Source organism: Saccostrea cucullata, unplaced genomic scaffold, assembly GCF_032062105.1.
Source record: "Saccostrea cucullata isolate Sc308-1 unplaced genomic scaffold, CSIRO_AGI_Scuc_v1 ctg14142, whole genome shotgun sequence".
NCBI lineage: Eukaryota > Metazoa > Mollusca > Bivalvia > Ostreida > Ostreidae > Saccostrea > Saccostrea cuccullata.
The window spans coordinates 1-15,938 of record NW_026919910.1 but is presented as its reverse complement, the minus strand read 5'-3'; the positions used below and the strand labels follow the sequence as shown (position 1 = coordinate 15,938).

The 15,938-nt window shown below is 34.4% G+C and overlaps 1 protein-coding gene across 1 annotated transcript; it reads right to left on the bottom strand.

Moving 5' to 3' along the window:
• Positions 1–1,110: 1,110 nt before the first annotated feature.
• On the bottom strand, positions 1,111–15,836 carry LOC134240073 (pleckstrin homology-like domain family B member 1; the record flags this gene model as incomplete). The annotated part of the gene is made up of 4 exons (XM_062722183.1): positions 15,801–15,836; positions 14,124–14,274; positions 13,156–13,338; positions 1,111–1,233 (listed from the first exon to the last, which is right to left on the bottom strand). Coding segments are annotated over exons 1-4 (493 nt in total), but the record flags the coding sequence as incomplete, so codon positions are not given.
• Positions 15,837–15,938: the final 102 nt, after the last annotated feature.

Here is a 15,938-nt window from a genome sequence, read left to right as displayed (position 1 = left end):
TGTAACACAGCAGAGCAATGAAGCCAGATTAAGGCCTATAATTAAATCAGAAAATGAAGTACCCCTTCTAAAATTATCAGCCGCAGAAGCTAAACTAAGAGCATGGACATGCCGTAATTACGGCTCAAGTTTATTCAGTTCGCCAGAGATAAAACCGATTCCATCCTATTTTTTTCTGTTTACAAGATTTGAATTTTTATTCTTTTTATATACGTGAAGAAATAGATGCATATTTCCCAGGTTTAAAGTCATGTTTTACTTGTCATGGTTACTGCTTTGGAAGACAACAACATGCATTCTGATAAAACTTGCCTTCTGATAAAGAGTTAATTTATTATACATCACTTTGATATCACTCTGTAGGTAGAAGAAATCTTTTAGATACAAACTGCATGCATCAGAAACGTTATCATGTCTGCATTAAATGGCATCCATTATTTAATAGCTTTATGCTTACTAGATATCAACTATTACATAACTTTCCAATGTCTGACAATGATGCATCATCCTCCCTTACTAAACATCTGATCCACAGAGCTGATCCACCAAAAAAAAACCTGAGCCTTAAGATTGAGTAGCAGAAAGCAGTTTATTGGAGGAAAACTCATGGCAAGTCTCCAAAGGACAAATACGCTGCCATCAATGAAAATGTCCCAAAGCCTTTAGAACATCTGAGACAATAAAGTAATTCTATTTACTTCATCAACATCATCCTCCTCTGATTAAATTGATACATGTATCATGTTTGTTGAAATAGGTGACTGTAACTATATTCCCATATTCATTCATTTGCTGTAATTTGATTAAACTAGTGTCCTTTACCAAAGTTTCATTTGGAAATTTAAAATAAGTACATGGCTACTGTTGAACTTCAATATCTCGAACACTGATTTCTTGAATACCATGTTGACTTCTGGATAATGAGGTTTGAATGTATATACAAACTTATTTTAAGTTTCATTTGAAAATCAGTAAATGACAGTAGTTGAAGATTGAGTCTCTCAAAAAGTCTTGAAAAGTACGAAGAAAATGAGTTAATTTTGACATCTCTATAAAACAGCGGTATCATTTTGGACTGTGATATTCTACCAGGCTTTGTGCAAAACCTACCCTGAAGGAAAGCCAGAGGGGCACAGGAGATTCTGCAGTTTGGCATGGCTTCTTTGATCTTCTTGGCCTCCTTGGGGTGGTTAAATCGGAAGTAGTTAGATCTACCCAGACATAGCATACAACCTACAAAAAATAAATCTATACTTTATGCTACATATTGGGATCTTTTCCTTCTTTACTGATATTCTTAATATTCAAAATAACTGGTTCATTATTCACCTCCATTATACAGTAATTGGCAGGGTCAGGGCAACATACATCTTGTTGCAACCAAGAATGAAACTGCCTTCCTGCAGAAGTTAAGCTGTTGGCAAACCATTTGGTTCAATGCATATTGGTCAACAAAACACATTTTTGCCCAAGAACATGCACAGTCAATGTTTTGTTATACCTTTAACTTGTTATTTTGATGTACCTTGTGCTGGCTTCCATGTTTGAAATAATTTTAAATAAGAACAAAGCTGATCCCACTTCGACGTAAAAAGCATCATAGCAGTCCAGTATCTCAAATTGTGTCCAATATCACACTCAGCAGTCCAAAATTCATTTTTCTGGACTGCTCAGTAAAAGATTGGACTCTTAGACTTATAAAGTTAGATAGATGTAGGAAAAATTTTTTCAAGATGTATATTTTATTTATGAATTTCCCTACATTTGCCCTATTGGTCATGTTTACCGTACACTGAAAACCTATTTACTTAAAATCAGTTCCTATACTTTAAACTTTTCTGATGGTGCTTTGTAAAACCTTTAAACCATGTTCTTCACAGCACGTTCAGAGGGAAGGCATGAAACTTTTTTTTTAGGAACCTCACATCAGAAATGATTCAGATTTTAAAGTGAGAAAAAAAAGTTCTCAAATACAACCCAATTGCAGAATGATTGGTTTAAAGTGTAAAGATTGATTTTTATGTGTGAGTAATTTGGCACACTTTGGGGAGTTGGGAGGAATATTTTATGAGGAAGATGTGGAGAATGGACAGCTATCTCACACCTTCCTATTCCTGTAATCTTTAACACTCTCATGTAATTAAAACTCAGCAATCCTCCAATAGATCTCAGATTCAAGCAATTCATTCATCACCCCCAAGACTACATGAATTCTTTGCACATTTTTATCGAGTAAAAAACTATACAAGATCAAATCAAACAGTGTTTTCTTTAAAGAAACTGTTAGGAATGCACATGTACATCATCTAACCCCTGTACACTTTGTACTTCAAACATGTGTACAGTGTACATAGAAACTCCATATATATCATACAGACGTTGGTGCACCAGAAAATTAATTGGCCAGTGACAGCAATTATCCATCATAAAGAAATTACTCTCATTCTCTGCTGCTTACAGTGGGCAAAATAAACAAGCTTCCAGCCAATACACACTCCAGTGATAGATAACTAATAGATAATCTTTGTACATGTAGCAGGTACAGCTTTCTTCCTTTCTCTTTTCCATTCTTACAGGTACAGTATAACCAAGCTTTGCGAATACTACAGCCTGCAACCATGCAGCAACATCTTTCAAATTTTAATATGATAAATCTCATTAGAGAAACTTTTATTAAACTACAACAAGCATAACAAGCCTTATTTTGACTGCAAGGGCAAAAAAAAAAAAGATTCACATTTCATTATTTACATCAGTAATTTTGCCACAACTGAAACCAGAGGTTTTCAGAAAGAAAGGAACCTTCTTAAAGCCTGGATATAATAGTTCAAGACCTCACAGCCATAAATGTCTGCTCTAAGCTTTATAACAAACCCTCAGAGAAAAGGAATAGGCAACACAACTGATGTAGGTGGCACGTGCGGACAATTACCAAATTACAGGCACAAGTTTTTTTAAACAAATCGGCATCATCTGCCCCAGGAGCAGTCGTGGTTTCAATTATCGGAGCGGAAGTTGCCTGTCTTTAAAGGAGGCATGGCTTCATTTGCCTGGAGTCCCATCATAATGGGCAGCACACTTTGTGTTTTCTCAGTAGGAGCCTGCCGCCTGTGTTTTTTGATGCTTGATCAACTTGTCGTTCCTTTTATGATGAGGGAAGACAAACGCTGCTCATCAATTTTACTGTGCTTGTTCCTCTGCTCCCACACTTCAGTCGAATAATGCTACAATTATTCCAGCTCTATAACTACTTATCTCTTTTGACCTTCATATAAAACAATCTGACCTTGAAATTTTGTTTAAAAGTATTAACATGAGAGGTCCTCAGAATTAGTGCACCTTTATTCTGCTGTAATGTATATAACATACACCCCTGTTCTGAATGACTCTGTGTGAGTAATAATAACAATGAATACACCAAAATGATTTCACAACTACACAGTGCAATAATGAACAGAAACTGATTCATAGGAAAATCTGACATTTAATATATGTTTTGACTAACGTACTTTAATTCTGTAACTTGTATAGAATTTAAAAATGTAAAATCGATAATGACTAAGTAAGGACGGAGATGCTTTAAATTTTACAAGCATATGTCCTCCCACCCCAACCCTCTTCTTTAGAAAGGCTTAGACCCCCTGGCAATATTGAGTTATTGGTATATATAGTAAATAGACATGATATCCACAATTGATATTCTTAGTTCCAGAATATAAGAGAAAGACTTCATCCTATAGCTTAACTTAGTTCATAATTCATTTGAAAAATAAAATAACACAGGTTCAATTTGAAGTCCAGCCATACATTTTCTTCACGGTTACAGATTACTGTTAAGGTGCAGCTGACCACCCCTGGACTTGCAGATGAAAGTCCTTCCAGACACAAATTATAACTTGGGTTGTGTCTATGGGGGGAAAGATGATTTCTAAAGGAGGGAAGAATGTAATGGATGGGGCCGTGGATATCAGCCTCTGTAGCTCAGTTGGTAGAGGACCTGACTAGTGATCCAGGGGTTCTGAGTTTGATTCCAGGTCTGGCCATACATTTTCTCCTTTCCAGAAGTTTTAATCACTTTAACCGAGAAGTTACTGATAAATCTGAATATGCTAGTATATAAGACTAATAGGAATACCAGGTCTTTAAAATCCAGATTCCTATACAAACCAGAAAAACGGTATTTGTAAAAGTGGATATTTACAACTGGGATTCGACCAAAGAGATTGACTTAAACTGGACAAAGAATTGAAACAAACTTTTGAAACGACCATGGCCTTATTTGGAAAATTGGACAAGGTCACTACTAACCTGATTTACTTATATGAACACAGTACGGACAATAGCAGACTAAGTTAAAGATATGTATGCCGTGTTAAACAGTATTTTTGCACAGTTGAAACCGAACAAAAATTTCTGGAGTATGATAAGCTACCAAAAATGAAGCATTCTTGCAAATTCGACGAAATTTTATTCAGTATTAACAAAGTACTGGTCAGGAAAAGAACACGATATTCTCATGCATATTAATAAAGGACTGACGTTTATCCTGGATCTGCGCATGTGCGCGGGAAAAGTATCGCGAGAATCATCAGGTCGAGGAAAATATTTTTTGTGACGTCTGTTCATTGAGGGACACAAATAGACCAATCAGCTCAATGAGTTGCATTTAATACATTTATGGGTTACTACATAAAATACTACATGTGTTTTTCAAAAAGGCTAGTTTATAAAATCGCTCTCAGGAAGACTTGATGCATTATGTACATTATTATCTACTAATCCCATGCTCATATATGCATACAAATGATTAACAATGATGAAATTAAAGTTTTCCCCACTCCATTGTACAGGTCCGTTTGTTTAGAGTTTCCCCGTGCTGTACTGCTAGTGGACATTTTCGGTTGGGTGAGCATTTACGGATCTTCAGTATGGAGTGCATTATGCGCAAAAATAATTTATGTCAAGTACAATGTATGGAAAGTAATTTAAACTGCTATGTTTACACCCTGAATGGGATATCGTCAATTATCCCTTTTGGTTTTTTAATATGAACTACATGACATATATAGATGAAACTTACATACAAAACATCTTGCCGTCTTAGAAATATAGTTGGGCTAATTAAATAAAATTGGTGAAGGAATTCCAGGCCTCTAAAAACTATTCCAGTTTGAGGGCACAACCAACCATTAAGAAAAATTAATTCAGGTAAGTAGCATCGTTTTTTTTTTAAAGTGGGTGGGGGGACAGAACAGTTAGAATAAAATCAACTAGCTCGAAAAATCTGACAAGTAAAATAGGTTCCAATATCTTTCACTACTAAATTTTATTTATTCACTACAATTTACTGCCAAATTTCACTTTCGAATTAGCCGGAGCCAATGCTGATAACCTACTTGCAAGATTTTTTATATTATTTTAAAGGGGTCAGAAATACTGTGGTTCATATGTAAAGAATATAATTATATTGTTTAGTAGTATTCTTGTTTTGGCATTCGGTATATTGTGCAGATTTATACATGATATTCTGTGGAATACTTTTTGTTGTTTTGAACTATTAAGAAATGCAGAATCGAATGTATCTAATAACCATTTTGATTGATCAAATTACTAGTATATCATTTGTTTGTATTAGTTATTTCATTTTGGCGCAACATGGTTTCCACACTTCTTTATCCATAGTCGCTGACATCTGTAGAAGTTCACCCAACCGAAAATGTCCATTGAAAATACAACTGCACGTGATTATTCCTCGGTACAAAAAGCAACCAACTCTGAGGTGCTCTCAATATTGACAATCCCTAACTCACGTGTTTGTAGTAAAAACGTAGTAGACCATCATGCTTTTCGGTTCATTCACGAGATTGGACCATTGTTTGCTGTAAACATGCGAGACAACGTGATCATGAATATTTCAATAAGAGGCGGTTTTTTATCCGACACGGAGAGAAAATATTTTTTACCAAATAATATTTCATAACTTTTAAAAGTGATGGAGTGGAATTGTCTTATTTGCAGGAAGTATATAACTTATATAACTTGATGAGACACCACATATATTTATTACTTTTAAAATAAAACACTAATACGGCATATATAGCTTTAAGTGAAAACATACTACGGACTGTAATTTCCATAATTTCACACAATAACCTTTATATTTGAGCTAAAATCTTTGTTCAAAGTCATTTCATATCCTCTATCAATTGACACTGGGTCATGGGTGAAATGTGGCACATAAGATAAAGAAAATATACTAGCAGTTATAAAGTCAGACTATTGATCAGTACATGTGCCTTTTAGACCTGGACCCCTCTGGTATTCATAACTGACTGCCTTTTATAAAAAATATTTCTTCCCACTTTTTATAATCACAGATTCTCATTACAGACCAAAATAGATAGAATATGCATAAATTACACACTAGCTCCTCAGCCACATTAATTTGAAAACAATTTTGTGCTCAATTAAAAATCTCAGATACATGTACTTCTCCAAAAGAAATAATGGTGGAATTATCACGAACAGTATATATTACCTGTTTTAGAGGATAAGGTTTTCTTGGACTTCTTTTTCTCCATGGGATTTTAAACTGAAATTTCTCTCAATCCTTCTTTTAACAAAGTATTTCCCTGATTTCTCAATTAAAAACTAAAACAATTTCACTCTTCCATTTGCATCAGATAATGTTTATACCCAACGCAATATGTGGATTGTCATCACAAAACATCCAAGATAAGACTATTGGGAGATCGAACAGATCAGCTCTCCCCATTATTCAGCTAACACACACATTCTTATTCTCTCGCAGAGTTCCATGGCCAAAAAACACATCTTCCACGAAAAAAAATCAGTACAGATCTCAAAAATTATGAAAACACAATTTTTGAGACTCTTATCGAAAGTTTATGAAACATGATGAAACAGAAAGAAAAATGAAAAACATGAAGATGCACGACAAAGATGGAGGAAAGCATGCATGGTTACTCCACCCCGAGCCCAGACATATGGCGTTCAGCACATCTTATGTCATATACCATCTGACAGGGAGTGCATTCTATCTATCTTATTGTTATTATCAATATAACATAAGTCATGCAGCTTAAAAGTCATCCATCAACTGCTTATAGCTGTTCTCAAATCTGCACACAACACTAGAAGAATTTAACCCACTGCCAATATCAATAAACACAGAGATTAAAATATCTGAAGATTCTACCCTGAAATATTTCTACTTATCAGGAAAGAACTCTAACAATCTTTTCATGCCTTTATTTCAAAGACACCTAAAGACACAGCAAACTGTTTGCTTCTTTCAACATCTTTTTAAGACAGAAATCAAAACCTGATTCAACAGTCTTCCCTGAGAAATTCCATCTGGAGAAAATCCTCTGGACTCCTAAAAACCAGAAAACCAAGTTTTATGATCAGTAGCCATGAAAAGAGAGTTATCTACCCTGTTCAATTGGTCAGAGATAACCCGTGAAATGGACAAATTCTCTCCTGGTTTATTTAGTGATTAGAATGTCTTTATTGCTGATAAAGTGTGAAAGATGAGCATTACAACAGAAGTATCTGTTCCTGAGTAATTAACCCATTCCAATCTTATACTGACCTAACAAAATTATTTATCATTTATGATTTAGATTGGGCCAATATTGTAGTAATGTGCCTTCTAGTGTAGCTGAGGTGGATTGAAAAAAATTCAAAAGAAAATTTCAATCCAATGTTTTTTCGGCCGTCCACGTCGAATTGTACCTGCCCATTTCATTGTATATCACTGAATGTTTAGTTGTGTTTCATTGGGAGAAGACCCAGAGTATTAAAAATTATCAGTTCCTTGGAAATGTTACAGTATTACCAATTGTACTAGTTTATTTAAATAAAGACGCAAATTCAAAATGTCAAGACCTAAATAGCATTGTCTATACATAAGAAATATTTCTACCACAATACTTTCCATAGATGGGGAAAAAATCATATATACATATGTACATGCTAAATTACAGTACAGTCATTTGAAATCTACCTTGTAAAATGCATTTGAAACGCGACTCAAATCGATGAAATAAAATGATCATTATAATGAATGCACTTTTACTATATATACATAAAATTGATTCAAACTTGTATGTGGGAGGTAATACATATATAGCCCTAATACTTACAGAATTAATGAAAAAATAAAATGATTTACTTCGATCACTTTGATCAAAGTGCCATGACAAAGCTTGTAATACCTGAATTCTATGTTTCATATACAAATTAACTTACAAGGAAAAGATTTAGACCCTAAGACTCCATTGTTTTTCTATAAACATAATTATCAAAAAGTTCAAAGACAATCTACAATGCACTTTAAATCAAAATCATTTTATGTTCATTTTCGCAAGACAAAACAAAAGGCTGAAGGGATCCAAACACTAGGAAAGCCCACTATTATACCAAAACACTTTCAATATGCAATCCTTTGTTGTTCTGTAAATCTATAAGGTTGGGTGGATTGTTTATGATTTGCAGTGAACTGAAAACCTGGAAATTGTTACAACACAGCCCTCGGAGTGAAATATTTATCCCTCTGTTTAAATGTAAACCAGGAAAATGCCAAAGTAAGGAGCAAGTTTGTAACAAACTGGACAAGATCAGAAAGTCAACATCAAAAGAAAGGATTCATAAGCACTAAAAAACCCTACAAATTACAGATTACAGAGTCAGTTCCTGGGGACAAAGACTGAAGTAGCTGCTAGCAGTACAACAATCATAGCCAAAATATCTTGCAAAACTGTTCTAAATATGATTAACAAACTGAAGTTTCCAAAGGCTGGTCCCCTTGGCCCCCGACTGTAGATGCCTAGCCTGTTTTCAAAAAATTAATGTAGTAAGTAATAAAGGACCTCAACCTACCTCCCCAAGACACACATTTTTCATCCCCCCCCCCCTGTACTTTTTGATTCTCAAAAAAAATCTGCATAAGTCATAATGGCTAATGGTTGGGTTTGTCTAACCCTATCTAGTTGACTGTCATTTTGAAAATGACTGCTAAAACTTCTTTCCATTTGACACAAAATGTACTTACTTGTAGTCAAAAGATATTTGGATGGGGCATATCAGCAACTTTTTTAATATTTATTATATAAAGTAAGACGCAGGTTAGAAATTTGACGCAATGACTTCAGAGTAAAAAGTTTTCCCCACACAATAAGATTTTAAAGGTCTCGGAAGTTTTCGATCCATTCATGAAAACTTCTCAATGTATTGCTATTACCGTTATTATTTAAATTCAATAGTGCTTAAATTAAATAAATAAATGAAAAAAAAATCAATTTGAAAAAAAAAAAAAATAAAAAAAAAAAAAAAAAAAAATCATTAAAAGATCTTACTTTTATCTGCATTAGTATGACAAACTTCAGCCTTTGCTGTGACTGTGAAGTGAGTTTTCTCCATTTCGTTCTAATGTCCAATCAATCACACAACTAAAGCTTCTTACAACTAGGAATCTCCAGAAAAATGACAAGAATTTCCAAAGTAATTTTTCTATAAATTTGTCAATATCTCATTGTGGGATTTATGTCCAATGGCTACAGTGTTGACGGAAAATATATCTCAAGTTTCCCCATTATCCCTCTACTTTTTTCCTTCACCAGTCACAGTAGACATTTTATAATACAGAAGTTCAAACTAGGACAAAGTGTTTCAAGACACTAAACAAACACATCTCACTTCCTCATGTCAGTTCAATTTTTATATCACTGAAACATTTCTCTAACTTGGCATATGATATCGAGGGATTATTTTTTCATGAGGATGTTAAATACACCTTTACAAGATAACCCCCTTCCGAATCCCGCTTCTCCTTGATAGCACACCTATACCAACAAGGTTATCACTGTATTAATAATTCCAATAAATAACACAGGTACCTCGAGTCTGTGTGCTATTATTAGACCTCTCTCAAACTCTACCATAATCTATCAGTGACACACGATTCCATTTGTATTTTGTACCATGTTTTTTTGAAACAAAAACAAGATTTTTACATTTCTGAGTTAATCCCCTCCATATGGTTCGAGATCTGATAGATAAATAATGAACTCTAATAAGCACCCAGTGCTATATGCTTGGGTTATAGATAGCTGGGTCATTAGAAATACAGATCTCCCCTTCAGTGAAAAAGCAGATCTCTAGGCCACAAGTATTTTTATGTATCCTTTCTTCTTTTCTTTGAGAGAGAGAGAGAGAGAGGTGGGGACAGACCATAATTTAGATTATAAACAGGAATCGTTCTATTTTCATTTTTTTTTTTTTTGCATTTTCAATGACTAAGATGTGCAACAACAAATGATGACAATTCAAAATTGTCCTAAAATCTCAGGGTTAAAAATTCCATGAAGACTTTCTTTGAATATTCTTTGTCCATCCATTTCAAAATTTCCCTCTGCCACCAAAGCTGTCATTTTTCTTTCCAATTTCTTTGTTAGAAATTAATTATTCCACAGGAATGGTAATGAGTTACTTGTGAGTAAAATAACGACCACCACAGATTGGAGAGGGAGTTGCTGCTACTGTAATTATAGCAAAGCCCCTCAAGGAAACTTCAAATGAGTCAAGAATTGACCAGGCTCAGCCAGTAAGACAATAAAACAATCACTTTTATAATTGGTCTAAAAACCTTAATTGAAAGTTGTTGGAAAAAATTCCCTAGTATCAGAGATTTTAAATGAAATAATGTTAAAAAAGAAATATAGCTTTGTTCCAATATTCCGAAATTTTTAAAAAGTTTTACTTGATTCTATGATCAATTTATAAAGATTGTTTTGAACAGCTCACATTACTTTACAAAACCTGAAGAAGAAATATGATTTATCTCAATAGGTCTGAGCATCTTTTAAGAGATTCTGGTAATAGGAACACTGAGGAACCCAAGATAACAGGGGCCTGAGCTGAGTTATTACCGATCAGTTTTACATCTGTTTACTTCACTGTTTAGGAATAAAAGCACACTGCACTCTTCACCTCCATGAACATGTCTTTTATTAAGTGAGGCAAAGTCCGACTGAAACATTTATGATAAAATAAAGAATTAATTTCGTACATGCTTGTCTGATTAATATTACAATGAGTCATCTGCATCTATGTTAAAACTATGTACCCCCCAAAAATTTATCCGAAAGCAATGGAGTCAAAAGCAGCACTTGAAGAAAAACTGCCAAAAGTCATACCTCTGTAAACTCAGGCACTGTAGGACTAAAAATTACTAAACAATGGAGCTGTTAAACAAACTCTATCTTCATTTAGCCAAGAACATGTATCTGAGGAAGACAGACTTAAGCAAATATGGAACATTTAGCTATAAAGAAAGATGCAAAAACTTACGGTAGGACATTCATCTAGGGTAAAATACTGGACAAGGAAAAATGAGTAGTAGAAAAAACACAGCTTAGGCAGCATTATGATTTATTTTGGGATGGATTTCTTTAAAATATGTTGGCCATATAGGTAACTCTACTGATAAAATGATGAGTAAAATATGAACTTGTAGAACTTCTCAAATTTTCAAATAATCAAACAGCAATATATAGCAAGGATTATGACTTTTCTTCAATCTAACATTATTTTTAGTACCTAAAGATGGATATTTTAATTCAAATGTATACAAAGAAGGATACTGCTCATTCTGTTGGGAGATTTGTGAATACGCTGAGCCAAACAGTTTCTATTAGAAAGTCATCACTCTGACACTTAACAGACAGATAGAACTCTCAATAAACAATTTCTTTCTTATAAAAATGTATTCCTTGATGTGATTAATTGAATCAGCTGTTATTTACTAGATATCACATGCATCAACCATACAATCTGCCAATACCAGGGTGGGGCTCACAGACAAAGAGGTTTGTTTCTTTTCTATCAATTTCATCTCAGGCTTCAAGTACAAAACTGTTTTACCTCACAGACATGTATCAACTGGAATGCTCAACTTTCACAATTAAAGCAGAAACAAGCTTATAAGTTTCCTTTTTGATATGGATGTATTAATCTCAGTGACAAGATTTATTTAGTGTACCAGTGGGTACCAGCTCATATATAAGCCATCCCAAAGATCTTATTGTTTTGGGTCCCCTATTTCTGATGTTGTGATATCAACAAATGTTTATGTTGAGTTACCTAACACCTATCATGTAGGTGCAGCTAAGATCACATCTGTGCATTGAGGGATATTAGATTTACTTAAAAACATGCTATCATGCCCATCGCTTCAATGGAATTCAGAAGAAAACAAATCTGAAGCATTTTATTTCAGATAAATGCAACATATTGTTCTAAAAATAAACTTTTTCTAGATATAATATAAAGAGTAAAACTCGGTACTGATTTACAATTGATTTTTTATGTCAAGAAGGACAACTCTGTAAAAATGCACTGAACAAATTAAAAATTTGGTCAATTAAATGAAAACAGCATTAACTCTTTAATATGACTGTTTCTTGATGAATTTAAAATGGGACTTAATTGTTTGCAAATGAAAAAGCATGAAAATAATGAGGCAAAAATAATGTAATTGCATCTAGGTAAATTTTACTTCTTTTAAAATTTGGTAAATTAAATGAAACAGCATTATCTCTAAACATAACTGTCTCCTGATGAATAAATATGGGACTAAATTGCTTGCAAGTAAAAAAAAGCTTGAAAATAACATGGGGCGAAAATAACTCTGCTCTTCTATTTTTTTGTTTGTTTGTATGTTGTTTAATGTCCCTTTTTGTGAGAATTTTTCACTCAAATGGAGACACCACCATTTACTGGTGGAGAGCTGCAAATTTTGTCCTATACTCGGCACTTTCAGCCATTGAGCAGAAAGGGATCCTTTTAAAGCACCTACTGTAAAAACAGGGCCTTTATTCATAGGGTCCCATCTGAAGGACCGTTCTCCACATACCCCAGTGGGATTCAAACCCAAGATGTAAGGATTAACTCCTTACTTCACGACTCTAGAGCAGAAACTCTAACCACTGCGTCACTGGGCGACCAGTTCTATTTTGATGTTCCCTTCCATTGTAGAGGGTAAGTAATTAGATAGAAGGATGACTGACAACTTAAGGAAGCCTAACCTGGCTGATCTACAACCAGTATACAACTAAATAACAGCATACAGACCCTGGGGAAGTCTGGTGGGTTCAGTGACGAGAATCCCGTCCACAGCACACATCTTGGCGAGGGGATACAGTGTGATCACTCCGTGGATGTTGTCGATATAGCAGTGTTCTGGCTCCACCCCTGTCCCCTGAATAATAATGTCTGGCTCACTGGGGGAATCGTAGGTACCGATGTCTGTCCTACCTACAAACATGTAGTCAGTCTGTTAGTACAGGTAGTCTCACATCATATATATTACAAGATAACCTCAATTGTATAGTTAATACAAGTTCTTTAGGGAAATATAATTTGCACATAAATATATCTCTTAAACAGACTGGGGCATACTTTACACAGCACTGAATCTTATAAAGAAAATGCACTCAATTCTTAATGCAGACCTGTTTACCTGTATCGTTGTCTCTCAGTATTTTTGATTAGATTTATCCGTGAGATTTGGCATTTGCCAGTAAGATTTCACTTTCCATCAATTTTACATATATAAATGGAGAACAACTGCTTTTTCTGATTTCTAAAAAAAAGTTTAATAACATGGTCTTATACCACGGTGTTTTGGCAAACCGACATAACTGCATGTGTTTGATTTTTTTTAGCGATTAAAAAGCGTGAAAATGGGACAGACCATAAGAAAAACTGACTTCTCAACTCTAAACAAGTGTATTTCTTATTTCCGTATTTTCATAATTGCAAAACGTGAGACGTATTTTGGATTAAAAATCCGTACAAAATACGGCGAAATCGTAAGAGTAAACAGGTCTGTTAATGCCTCTTAGGCTCTATTAAAATATAATTGGGATCAAAATTATCATAATGAATTATCTTCAGTTTGTAATGTAAAATATACATGTAAATATTTGTGAAAAAAACCAAATAGATGCATGTATGTTGCTAAAATAATGTATACTTAATACTCTAAATAAGACTAATATATTCTCTTTTATTTGGTGTGATTCTGAGACAGAGTGTACCCTCTTGTAGTGGCAGTATGGTGACCGCTGTAGAGAGGCGTCCACTTCCCAAACTGACCAGATGGGGCTTGTCTGTGTGAACCTTGACCGCATTGTCTGTATCCGTCACTTCATATTCCTCCTGATTCAATAAAACGAAATTATTAACTTTCTGATGAATAAGAAAAGTAACAGATGCAGGGTACACATATTTTTTTAGCGAAACATTCAAAGAGAGATAACTCTATTTGAAAATCAGAATTGCTACCATCAACACAAATTATACATACTTCGTGGAGAATTACTGATTATAAGGTCCTTTTATTGGTTAATAGGAAATAGAAAAGTACAGTATAAATTTTTACTGAATCTTAATATAAAAACCTAATTAATTTAGATGGGACACTAATGTAAGAATAAGCTTTAAGGCTAGAATAACTTAAGGCTATATAATACTGGACACTCATTACCGGTAGATAAATGAATATCAGAATATTTCGGTGCTGGGACAGCCAGATATTACATATATTTTGGAATGTGTCACAGTCGGTGGTGAGAGGGGGCAGAAAACAGGTAGCTGTACAAAAACTGACTCAGAATATCGCACGATCTCCCCCCACATAATCAGATCTCCCCCGACATAATCAGCCGACACGAGGAATCTGTCATTGACTCCCTCCACTCTGTGGTTCTGATGTCACTGATAAACCTCCAACAAGGACAAACCTCCTCTACCAAGGAAAACCTGCTCTAATGGAATTCCATTTACCCCCATACAGAAAATTGTTTCTTCTCTATAGGACATCAAAGGGTTAAACAAGATTGCTAATTAAATTCTTTCCTTTCAAATCTCCTTTTATTTTCTCAATGACAAAATGATTGAGAAAAGAGGTTATCATTTTATATTTTGTGAATCAGCGAGTGGGCAGGTACAGTTATCAATGTGTCAAAAACTGAGAGGTTTGTAATGTCATAGCCAATCCAAAGCTGTGGTTTTTGTGCAGAAAATTTATCATACTTGATACTGTTACATCTACTGCATGTTTTTTGTACTCTTTCAAAATATTTGTAAATACTCTGGCAAGTTTGCTAACATGCATGTTGTTAAGTGGTCAAACAAGAGGACCCAGAGCTGAAATGCTCACCTGAGTCATATATTACCTATACATGTATGATACATACAAATGTAGATAAAATGTAATGAGATCCTTGCTAGTAAGCATCATCTTATTAACCTCCATATCTGTAATTTTATTATACTAAGACCTTGAGTAAGTTCATGAATTGTACCCTTTTGCAAAAGTAAACACCCCATTGCCATCCTCGTTGCCTTGCATTTTTCATAAACTTACGATGCCTACTACTGCCTTTATAGAGGCCACATGATTTGAACAACTAGCTCGATCGGCTTTCTTTTGTGGACACTGATTAAAATTCAACTCAATATCCCATTGTGAGCTCAATCCAATAAAAGCAATTAACCATTATTTAACTAGGGGTGTGGCATCTGCAAATTCCTGTCACAATGAAAGAATCAAAGTTGATCCTTGAGTCTTATGTGAAACTATACTCTTTATACTCGTAAAGGGTTCAAAAGTTGAAGGAACTCCTTTGTAACTAGAGTCAGTAACAAAACTGTTATAACTTCAAATAAAACCTGCCCAAGATCTTACTAATCAAACATGGCTTAAAACATACATCAGATATAACTAGGCTGTAACCAAATCTCGCCATGCTCACTCTTGTTCTCAAGAGAACTTCTTAAATTCCTCACAATCAATAGAAACAGTGCAATTATCCAAATTTGTCAAGGGATTGAAATCAAATTTATAAGAA